This window comes from Maylandia zebra, linkage group LG1, assembly GCF_041146795.1.
Source record: "Maylandia zebra isolate NMK-2024a linkage group LG1, Mzebra_GT3a, whole genome shotgun sequence".
In the NCBI taxonomy this organism is placed as follows: Eukaryota; Metazoa; Chordata; class Actinopteri; order Cichliformes; family Cichlidae; genus Maylandia; species Maylandia zebra.
This window is the reverse complement of record NC_135167.1, coordinates 38,913,914-38,925,815: the sequence shown is the minus strand read 5'-3', so window position 1 is coordinate 38,925,815 and position 11,902 is coordinate 38,913,914. Positions and strand designations below refer to the sequence as shown.

The 11,902-nt window shown below is 41.0% G+C and overlaps 1 protein-coding gene and 1 long non-coding RNA gene across 2 annotated transcripts; one reads left to right on the top strand and one right to left on the bottom strand.

Moving 5' to 3' along the window:
* Nucleotides 1-633: 633 nt before the first annotated feature.
* Nucleotides 634-5,464, bottom strand: LOC143419388 (putative ferric-chelate reductase 1). Its single transcript, XM_076885904.1, has 5 exons — nucleotides 5,335-5,464; nucleotides 4,672-4,730; nucleotides 4,417-4,554; nucleotides 2,835-2,866; nucleotides 634-2,749 (listed from the first exon to the last, which is right to left on the bottom strand). Exons 1-5 carry the CDS (start codon nucleotides 5,457-5,459, stop codon nucleotides 2,660-2,662), a joined length of 444 nt encoding a protein of 147 aa, XP_076742019.1. The 5' UTR covers nucleotides 5,460-5,464; the 3' UTR covers nucleotides 634-2,659.
* On the top strand, nucleotides 2,744-4,101 carry LOC143419390 (uncharacterized). Its single transcript, XR_013099354.1, has 2 exons — nucleotides 2,744-3,859; nucleotides 3,947-4,101. It is a non-coding gene; the product is annotated as an uncharacterized LOC143419390 (long non-coding RNA).
* Nucleotides 5,465-11,902: the final 6,438 nt, after the last annotated feature.

Genomic DNA, 11,902 nt, shown 5'->3' with positions numbered 1-11,902 from the left:
TGTAACTTCAGAGGTAATGTTCATATGTTGATTAATGGTTTTCTTTCGTTTTTGATGTACTGCAGAATATTTTTATAAAATCCCAGGCCAGGAAAACCACCTTCATGTTTTTCTGTGTTTTATCTTCAGCTACTTTGACACAAAGGCATCTGCTGTGATGCTTACACCTTTGATAAAGTCTTGCGTGTGTCAGCTTCCTTTTTATTGATACAAAAATATGTAAATGTACTGATCTGAATTATAATATTTCTGACTGTCAAAATTTCCCAGATTTAAATCGAATCGAATCGAATTAAATCGAATCGTGGATCGAATCGATTCGGGACCTTGTGAATCGGAATTGAATCGATTCTAGAAATCAGTGACGATACCCAGCCCTAGTAGTGAGTGCCCGTCTCTCCTCCAAGTGCTTCCTTAGTGTCCGTAAATCCTCCGTCAATCCCTGGGTGAACACACACACACACACACACACACACACACACACACACACACACACACACACACACACACACACACACACACACAGGCAGGTCGACCGGTCAGGGCGCCGTCAGATCCTGACAGGACCATGCTGAGGACAGACCGGAGGCACCACCCCATGACATGAGTGAGATTATGAGAGCTATTGCTAGCTCTGAAAAGAGGATATTGGACCGTATCGATTCAAGCACGAAAGATTTATTATTCCAGAGGTTGGGACATATTTTTTCTGCACCTGCATTTTGGTACCTGAATGGCAAGCTCGCAAAGTCATCTGCTCTTCGTTTTATAAGCTGGAATGTTAAAGGTATAAATAATCCGGTTAAACGCACAAGGGCTTTTACTCATTTAAAATCATTGAGATCCGATGTTGTATATCTGCAGGAAACACACCTCCGATCAAGTGAACAAATTAAACGAATTAAACTGTTTCTCTGCTTGTCTGCATTGCCACAAATTGTTCTATTTGGTGATGTATCATAGAACTGTACTATATAGTGTATGTACGTTTCTGTGTTTGCTAGTAACTACCATCAACCTAAGGTCTCAGCTAATTTATCTTTGCAGAGATGTTCATTTGATTGTAACAGCAGTAGGAAAGAGCAGTAACAAGAGTAGGACAGCTAAGCTAATTATGGCTAAACATTTGGAATTTAATGAAAGCAAAAATTGACCTTGCAAAGATGGATAGGTTTATTTAGAAAGTCAGCTATTTACATTTAGTGTTCGTCCCAAGTAGGAGATTTTGAATTGAGTCTAAATTGACCGCAAATTTACTTACATCAAAACTTACAAATTTACATCAAAACTTCTGAAGATGCAGGTCTCTGTGCAGCGGCTGAAGTCTGTGGTGTAGAGGGTGAAGAGGAAGGGGGAGAGGATGGTCCCTTATGGTGCTCCTGTGTTGCTGATTACCTTGTCAGACACACAATGTGGAAGACGCACATATTGTGGTCTTCCTGTCAGGTAATCAACAATCCAGGACACTAGAGAAGCATCCCCCTGCATCGCTGTTAGCTTATCACCAAGCACTGGAAAAGTAAAAAAAACATGAACCTCACAGTGCTCGCCGGCTGGTCCGGGTGGATGTAGACACGATTGAGCAGATAGATGATGGCGTCCTGTGAGACGGGGCTGGTAAGCAAATTGAATGGGATCCTGATGTGGTCTGACAATGGGTGAGATCTGGTCCAGGATGAGCCTTTCCAGGGTCTTCATGATGTGGGAGGTCAGTGTCACAGGCCTGTAATCCTGGGGGCCGCTGGGACGTGGCGTCTTTGGTACAGGGACGAGGCTTGATGTCTTCCACAGCACTGGGACCCTCTTCAGACTCAGCATGAACAGTTTATGGAAGACTCCACAAAGCTGGGGGGCACAGGCCTTGAGGGGACTCACTCCATCTGGTCCAGCAGACTTGCCTGAGTGGAGTTTCTTCATTTGCATCTGAACCTGGTAAGCATTTAACACTACTACACTGACATACATAATTTTCAATTTAATGAAGTTAAAAATTTGTTGTCTTATTGTCAGTTGTTATTGACAGCAAGATTATTAGAAATATATGAAAAAATGTACATTAAATGGGAAGTTCAGGAGCTGAATCAATGACAGTTTTTTTTTTTCAAATGAAAGTGACAAAGGTGCAGATTCATACATAGATGCTGTCATATTAACAGATGTTAATGTGTGAAAAGGGCTTTAACCCTCCCATTATGATGTGGGTCGAGTTGACCTGATTTAAAAATGTAAAAGGAAAAATTGTTAAAAGTACTTTTTAATACAAAATTGCTGTTTGGCTTAAAAAATGTAACCAGCTTGTAAAATGAAACTGGTTTACCTGGCAGCCAGAGTGGAGGCTAAAGGCGACTGAAACTACTTCTTTCTTTGCAACTGTGAGACATATTATACACACACACACACACACACACACGACAGTAATGCTTGGCCCAGTGAAATTGAATGCTGATTGAAAGTACACCTTAATTATCAACTAAAAGCAAAAGAGAAAAAAAACATAAGTAATATTTTTTAAAGACATTACTGAGAAACTTTCCAGGATTTGCCAACTGATGCATCAGTGGGTCTGAATTTCCAGTGCAGTCTCTCATCAAGTATGTTAAAATTGATGATAAAATTCAACAAAACTACAGGGAAACACTCTGGAAGATTCTGCTGCTGCTCATTTTTCTCCAATTCCAACCAGAAGTGCCACCAAAAAGCAAAGGTTTCCCAGAAGGTACACAGCGATCAGGCAACTGTCACCTTTGACCTGACAAAAAAAGTAAAATTATATTAGAAATACTCCATCTTGTGGCAATCAGTGATTGCTTGCTTTTATATTTCTTTCAGCTTACCAATGCTGATTCCATTTGATCAGCAGTATCATCTGAAACCCAGAGCAAAGAACAGTGAAATATTGCAGGGCACATTAACTGAAGTGAACTAAAGCAGTCAGCTATGTTTTTAATCATTTTATTTATACAGGTTGAGTTATGATATTAGTTTTAAGCTTTAACAGAAGAAGAACAATTTGAAATCAATTTAAATAAAATTGAGTCGAGTTGAGTAGTTGTGGTGATTGAAAAAAAACAAAAAAACAACAACTTTCAGAACGATAACAATGTGCTGGAAGCTCTATGTAAACATTTAGCATGTCAAGTTGCCATTGGTCATGGAAAGTGTGTGCGGCACGGGGGGGTAAAACATTTTTTAAAAATCACCAAACATTAACCAGTTTTTGTAGACACAAAGAGGTTGTGATCATATTTTTTTTAAATAATTTGTGTGACTGAGCCACACATTGAGCCACAGCATTGTCAAACTACACGTGTCCAAAATTGGATAGTCTCAGTTGAGACATTTCAATGCAAGTTCTCTCTGATAACATTAGGTTGGTGGTGCATGAGCTGAGCCTTCGTGTATAGTATTCCCAGAGTATTTTCATGCATTTAATAAATCGAAAGATAAAGATTCCTTTGTCGCTGTACTTCAGCACAGTTAAAGTGTAACAGCTTTTGTTCCAGCAGACTACCATTGAGACATTCTTACGCGTTTTCACTCATCAATTCATAAATACCAATATTGTCAGGGTCCTGGGACTGGGCGACCCAGGATCCCTGAGCAGTCTTGTATTATATTATTATTATTATTATTGCTGTGTATTTTGGTGTTGCTCCCCCTTCCCTGTGCTTGTGTATATGTGTGTGTGGGTGGCTGAGCACTTGTTTATAGGCGGCGTCAGGCCTGGAGGGTGTGGCCCTGCAAGGGGACTGGCCACACCCGAAGCCACACACCTGCTGCTGATCAGGCCTCATCGGGGGAGCTACTTAAGAGAGTCTTGGAGCTCCCACTGACGCGGGATCATTGCTTGGGACTCCACGTTAGTTACCCAGTTTAGGTTTTGGTCGTGTAGTGTATGCCTGCCATTGTTCAGTATCCTGACTGCTGCCGCTATTGTTTCCCGCAGGAGGAGCGTGGAAGGCTTAAGGAGCAGCGAGCACCGGGAGTGCAGACACGGGAGCAGAGAGCACTTGGAGGACACGACACGGGAGTCTGGGGAGAAACACGGGGATTTATTGTTGTTTGATATCACCCTCTGTAAATAAACACTGTCTATACGTAGAGCACCGCGCCTGGGTCCTCCTTCCCCACTCCTTCCACGGTGTGCCATGCCGTACCGTGACAAATATTTGATGCTGCTGTGTTATACACAGAAAATCTTGTGATACAGTGCTGTTTATTTTACCCATCCAACCACATTCTGAGGTGTACAGGGGTTATACTCTTCGCTCAGTCAGCTAAATGCTGCTGAACTGATCAGGTGGCTCTTCACCGTGCAAATGGACTGTTGGGTCTAGATTGGTTTTTGTCATTAAAGTGTATATGGGTAGTGATGATTTTTTCCTTCATCACTGAAATGCAAAAAAAAAGGCTTACCTCTGTGTTTAACTACCCAATCATGGACCTCCAAAATGATGATGAAGAGAACTTCCCAGGCAAAGAAGCCACCCATCACTTTCAATAGCCACCCATCATCACTGTCAATCCTGTCCAGGCCTGTAAATATGGCTGCCACTGTGTGACACAAAGAAGCAGGCATTTTAAGATGAGCAGCATGGGTGACAGTGTGTCTGCTATTGAAAATGTTAGCATATATGCAAGATGGTAGAATGAAGTAAAACACAAGCTTACCAGCTATAGATTTTATTACCACCGCATTTAAAAAATGTGTCCAGTTGAACAGATACCTCCTATCAAAGAAAAGAGAAGAACTATAAAATCATCAGCTTCTGAAGTTCTTGTCTAAGATTTCTCCTGCATCCAATTTATGAAAACAAGTATCATTACTGAACATACAATTTTACTAAATCTATATTTCACTTAAAAAATATTTCATTTACTGAGTCTGGCCTCCAAAGCTACAACCAGGCTATATTTATTAAAAGTACCATTATTACTAAGAGGAAGGAATAACTTTCACGAGTCATGTGCAAATTAGTTTCCTACTTGGTGTTTCAGTGTGAAAGTGTGCTCTGATAAAGCACATGCAGGCTACACTTTGCAAAAGTTTGAAATTTTAAAAACTTTTATGGCTGAAGTATGAATACAACTCTTAGGGTTATCAAATAACTTTATAACCTCACTTTGCCGAGTGAGCAGTGCATTTAGTCATTAAGCATGTACTGCCCCATTCCTTTGGTTTATCGTGTTTTCAAAATTTGTTAAATAATTGTAGAGAAAAAAAAAGTGAGGCCATTTTTAATTTTTTTTTAAATAATATTTGAACAGAGTATTCTTAAATGTGTATAGGCATGATATAGTATATTAATTAAACACACACAGATGGATACATACAGGTGATGTTGTGGTCCGCAGCGCAGCAAGGCCCCGATAGGCTGGATGAGTGAGAGGATCATAACCAGGCACCCCAACACTGGATGTGCTCCCTGGATACCAAACACATTAACAGTGCTAATCATGGGGCATAAATATCAGTCTGAGAGCTGAAACACACAACTAAAGAGTGCTTAATGAATATCAAGAGAAAAGAAAAAAAAAACCACTTTGAAGGGGTATATTAATCTTGCCTGTGGATGCAACTTGCAGACTGGAGGAGATAAGACATGGACATAACTAAGCACAAGCAGAACATGATGGCTGGGGGGGAAACACACGTGACAGAAGGAATGGGTCACAAGGGAAAAACATGGAAACGAGACGGGAGAAAAGGACATTACTGAAATACATGAAGGGCCAGGGCTGGGACAGCCAACCAGTCACAGACAAAGAGCCACATCATACACCTGGGCGCACATGAACATCACCCATCCCTTCCTCTGTCCTGCGTTCAGTTTAGGGTATCGAACTCAGGACCCTAGCCTCATCAGGCCGGGGTCTTTGTGTGGAGTCTGGATGTTCTCTCGAGCTTCCTCCCACAGTCTAGGGACATGCAGTTAGTGGGGGTCTTCTCGCCCCGTTCACATTCACACAGAGATGAATTGAAGATCACCTTGTGGTTAGTGCCTTCTATTCGATGTACAGACTGAATAATAACACCTTCTAATTAGTTCTGTCTCCTATTGGTGCTCTTCTACGAGTGATCAGTGCTTGATGGCTTACTAAGCTTAACTTTTTTCCACAACATTGATAACAAACACACACAGAACAACAACAACATATGTTATCTAAAAAAAACTTGATTGGACCAAAGTTTTGATGTTCATCCTACATGTTTATTGAGATTGTCTAATGTCTGCGACGGTATCTTCTCCCACGTCTGCGGACACCCGAGGCCTTGTGGGGTCTCTTGTGTCTGCGAACGGGGCGAGAAGACCTCGCATGTCTGCGTCTATACCTGCGTCGTGGCATTGTCCAAAACGGCGGTACCTGCTCCACGTCACGGGTTCTATTTATGGACTCACCTGGCAACTTTAGTGATGTCACTGCTGATGTTGTCACTGTTGGTGTGACCTCATGACTCATTCATGCCATCTGAACTGTGGTGTAATTATGAGGTCACAGGGGGACGTGAATTTATTCACAAAGTTGATAGAGAGTTTGGGTCATAACTCAAAGACGCAATGATGCAGTCAAATCATTTGGAATTAAATATCTCTGTCAGTGCGCCCCAGGGTGGCTGTGGCTACAATGTAGCTGCCATCACCAGTGTGTGAATGGGTGGATGACTGGATGTGTAAAGTGCTTTGGGGTCCTTAGGGACTAGTAAAGCGCTATGTAAATACAGGCCATTTACCATCTGTAAATTACAAGATTTAGAGGGTTCTGACATCACAGTCATCTTTCTGACATTGACATCCAGTCTCTCTGTTGTGATATCAAATGTCAATGCCAGATTCATCTCTCTGTTGTGATGTCAGATATTAATGCCAGATTCATCTCTCTGTTGTGATGTCAAATATCATTGCCAGATTCGTCTCTCTGTTGTGATGTCAGATATTAATGCCAGATTCATCTCTCTGTTGTGATGTCAGATATTAATGCCAGATTCGTCTCTCTGTTGTGATGTCAGATATTAATGCCAGATTCGTCTCTCTGTTGTGATGTCAGATATTAATGCCAGATTCGTCTCTCTGTTGTGATGTCAGATATTAATGCCAGATTCGTCTCTCTGTTGTGATGTCAGATATCAATGCCAGATTCGTCTCTCTGTTGTGATGTCAAATATTAATGCCAGATTCGTCTCTCTGTTGTGATGTCAAATATTAATGCCAGATTCGTCTCTCTGTTGTGATGTCAAATATCAATGCCAGATTCGTCTCTCTGTTGTGATGTCAGATATCAATGCCAGATTCGTCTCTCTGTTGTGATGTCAAATATCAATGCCAAATTCGTCTCTCTGTTGTGATGTCAGATATCAATGCCAGATTCGTCTCTCTGTTGTGATGTCAAATATCAATGCCAAATTCGTCTCTCTGTTGTGATGTCAAATATTAATGCCAGATTCGTCTCTCTGTTGTGATGTCAAATATCAATGCCAGATTCGTCTCTCTGTTGTGATGTCAGATATCAATGCCAAATTCATCTCTCTGTTGTGATGTCAGATATCAATGCCAGATTCGTCTCTCTGTTGTGATGTCAAATATCAATGCCAAATTCATCTCTCTGTTGTGATGTCAGATATCAATGCCAGATTCGTCTCTCTGTTGTGATGTCAAATATCAATGCCAAATTCGTCTCTCTGTTGTGATGTCAGATATTAATGCCAGATTCGTCTCTCTGTTGTGATGTCAGATATCAATGCCAGATTCGTCTCTCTGTTGTGATGTCAAATATTAATGCCAGATTCGTCTCTCTGTTGTGATGTCAGATATCAATGCCAGATTCGTCTCTCTGTTGTGATGTCAGATATCAATGCCAGATTCGTCTCTCTGTTGTGATGTCAAATATCAATGCCAAATTCGTCTCTCTGTTGTGATGTCAGATATCAATGCCAAATTCGTCTCTCTGTTGTGATGTCAGATATTAATGCCAGATTCGTCTCTCTGTTGTGATGTCAGATATCAATGCCAGCTTCGTCTCTCTGTTGTGATGTCAGATATCAATGCCAGATTCGTCTCTCTGTTGTGATGTCAAATATTAATGCCAGATTCGTCTCTCTGTTGTGATGTCAAATATCAATGAAAGATTCGTGTCTCTGTTGTGATGTCAGATATCAATGCCAGATTCGTCTCTCTGTTGTGATGTCAAATATCAATGCCAGATTCGTCTCTCTGTTGTGATGTCAAATATTAATGCCAGATTCGTCTCTCTGTTGTGATGTCAAATATTAATGCCAGATTCGTCTCTCTGTTGTGATGTCAAATATCAATGAAAGATTCGTGTCTCTGTTGTGATGTCAGATATCAATGCCAGATTCGTCTCTCTGTTGTGATGTCAAATATCAATGCCAGATTCGTCTCTCTGTTGTGATGTCAGATATCAATGCCAGATTCGTCTCTCTGTTGTGATGTCAGATATCAATGCCAGATTCGTCTCTCTGTTGTGATGTCAAATATCAATGAAAGATTCGTGTCTCTGTTGTGATGTCAAATATTAATGCCAGATTCGTCTCTCTGTTGTGATGTCAAATATCAATGCCAAATTCGTCTCTCTGTTGTGATGTCAGATATCAATGCCAGATTCGTCTCTCTGTTGAACAGTATCCGGGTTTACACCAGCCCACCAGATTTCTTATTTGTGTTGCCCTGTAGTAATCCTGTAGGCAAGGGATGCCTAATCCTCCTTTATCTTTGGGAAGCTGAAGTGTTTTGAACTTAACTCTTGGCTTTTTACCCGCCCATATAAATCTTGAGAGGGTCCTATCCCACTCTACAAAGTATCTATCAGGGTTTTCTATAGAAACAGACTGGAATAAGTTTAATATCTTTGGGAGCATATTCATTTTTATGATGTCCACTCTAGAAGAAATGCTTAGATAGACCATCTGCTAATATTTAGCATGATATCTTTTTTAAGTAGGGGGTAGTTGATTTCTTCCAAGCTAGTTATATCCATTGATAAGTTTATGCCCAGATATTTGATAGTTCTTTTGTCCCAGCTTAGTTTGTATTTGTTGAGCAGATTCTGGGGAGGGCTATAAAAGCTACTAAGAACTTGTGTTTTTTGTATATTCAATTTATATCCCGAGTATAGCCCATACTCCTTTAACACTGACATGAGCTCCATAAGTGATTCGGTAGGTTTTGATAAGTAAACCAAAATGTCATCTGCAAACAAGGCCAATTTCTGCTCACTTCCAGTGATATTAATCCCTTTTATGTTACCATTCTGCCTAATCCTTTCAGCCAATGGCTCTATAAAAATAGCAAATAAGAGTGGACTCAGTGGGCATCCTTGTCTTGTGGACCTTTCAAGCTTGAAAGCATCTGAAAGTTCACCGTTAATCTTTACTTTTGCAGTTGGGCTATTATACAAGGCCCTCAATATAGTGATGATGGACCCATTAAACCCATGGATTTTTTTTTTAAATATGAAAAAAATGTAACTTTTTCCTTCCGTCATACTTCAGAAATATAATACATTAATTTTTTGAACATTTTAAAACATTTAAGTTTGCTCGTTGTATTTATAAGATCCTACATTGACGTGCTCCACAATCATTGGTCAGTCATGTTAAAATCCATTATCAGTGGAAAACAAACCTGATCCTCTACTAGAGGCGATTGTGCAATACCTTTTAGACATAACACTCAGCAAACAGTTATTATTAGTTAAAGTCAGTGAGATTTGGAGTGATACATGACACATGACGGAATAAGACACGCAGACTTAGCATGACGAGCCGACGAGGAACATGTACACTGTGAATACATACAGAGGGAAAAGGGGACAGGAGATAAGACATGGACATAACTAAGCACAAGCAGAACATGATGGCTGGGGGGGAAACACACGTGACAGAAGGAATGGGTCACAAGGGAAAAACATGGAAACGAGACGGGAGAAAAGGACATTACTGAAATACATGAAGGGCCAGGGCTGGGACAGCCAACCAGTCACAGACAAAGAGCCACATCATACACCTGGGCACACATGAACATCACCCATCCCTTCCTCTGTCCTGTGTTCAGTTTAGGGTATCGAACTCAGGACCCTAGCCTCATCAGGCCGGGGACTTTGTGTGGAGTCTGGATGTTCTCTCGAGCTTCCTCCCACAGTCTAGGGACATGCAGTTAGTGGGGGTCTTCTCGCCCCGTTCACATTCACACAGAGATGAATTGAAGATCACCTTGTGGTTAGTGCCTTCTATTCGATGTACAGACTGAATAATAACACCTTCTAATTAGTTCTGTCTCCTATTGGTGCTCTTCTACGAGTGATCAGTGCTTGATGGCTTACTAAGCTTAACTTTTTTTCACAACATTGATAACAAACACACACAGAACAACAACAACATATGTTATCTAAAAAAAACTTGATTGGACCAAAGTTTTGATGTTCATCCTACATGTTTATTGAGATTGTCTAATGTCTGCGACGGTATCTTCTCCCACGTCTGCGGACACCCGAGGCCTTGTGGGGTCTCTTGTGTCTGCGAACGGGGCGAGAAGACCTCGCATGTCTGCGTCTATACCTGCGTCGTGGCATTGTCCAAAACGGCGGTACCTGCTCCACGTCACGGGTTCTATTTATGGACTCACCTGGCAACTTTAGTGATGTCACTGCTGATGTTGTCACTGTTGGTGTGACCTCATGACTCATTCATGCCATCTGAACTGTGGTGTAATTATGAGGTCACAGGGGGACGTGAATTTATTCACAAAGTTGATAGAGAGTTTGGGTCATAACTCAAAGACGCAATGATGCAGTCAAATCATTTGGAATTAAATATCTCTGTCAGTGCGCCCCAGGGTGGCTGTGGCTACAATGTAGCTGCCATCACCAGTGTGTGAATGGGTGGATGACTGGATGTGTAAAGTGCTTTGGGGTCCTTAGGGACTAGTAAAGCGCTATGCAAATACAGGCCATTTACCATCTGTAAATTACAAGATTTAGAGGGTTCTGACATCACAGTCATCTTTCTGACATGACATCCAGTCTCTCTGCTGTGATATCAAATGTCAATGCCAGATTCGTCTCTCTGTTGTGATGTCAGATATCAATGCCAGATTCATCTCTCTGTTGTGATGTCAGATATCAATGCCAGATTCGTCTCTCTGTTGTGATGTCAGATATTAATGCCAGATTCGTCTCTCTGTTGTGATGTCAGATATCAATGCCAGATTCGTCTCTCTGTTGTGATGTCAGATATTAATGCCAGATTCATCTCTCTGTTGTGATGTCAAATATCATTGCCAGATTCGTCTCTCTGTTGTGATGTCAGATATTAATGCCAGATTCATCTCTCTGTTGTGATGTCAAATATCATTGCCAGATTCATCTCTCTGTTGTGATGTCAAATATCATTGCCAGATTCGTCTCTCTGTTGTGATGTCAGATATTAATGCCAGATTCGTCTCTCTGTTGTGATGTCAGATATTAATTCCAGATTCGTCTCTCTGTTGTGATGTCAGATATTAATGCCAGATTCATCTCTCTGTTGTGATGTCAAATATCATTGCCAGATTCGTCTCTCTGTTGTGATGTCAGATATTAATGCCAGATTCGTCTCTCTGTTGTGATGTCAGATATTAATGCCAGATTCATCTCTCTGTTGTGATGTCAAATATCATTGCCAGATTCGTCTCTCTGTTGTGATGTCAGATATTAATGCCAGATTCATCTCTCTGTTGTGATGTCAGATATTAATTCCAGATTCGTCTCTCTGTTGTGATGTCAGATATTAATGCCAGATTCGTCTCTCTGTTGTGATGTCAGATATTAATGCCAGATTCGTCTCTCTGTTGTGATGTCAGATATTAATTCCAGATTCGTCTCTCTGTTGTGATGTCAGATATCAATG

Coding starts and splice junctions, on each gene's coding strand:
- LOC143419388 (XM_076885904.1), bottom strand. CDS start 5,459: ATGATTAGCACTGTTAATGTGTTTGGTATCCAGGGAGCACATCCAGTG. Junction 4,731..5,334: donor TGCGGACCACAACATCACCT/GTATGTATCCAT, acceptor TTTCTTTGATAG/GAGGTATCTGTTCAACTGGA. Junction 4,555..4,671: donor GGTAATAAAATCTATAGCTG/GTAAGCTTGTGT, acceptor TGTGTCACACAG/TGGCAGCCATATTTACAGGC.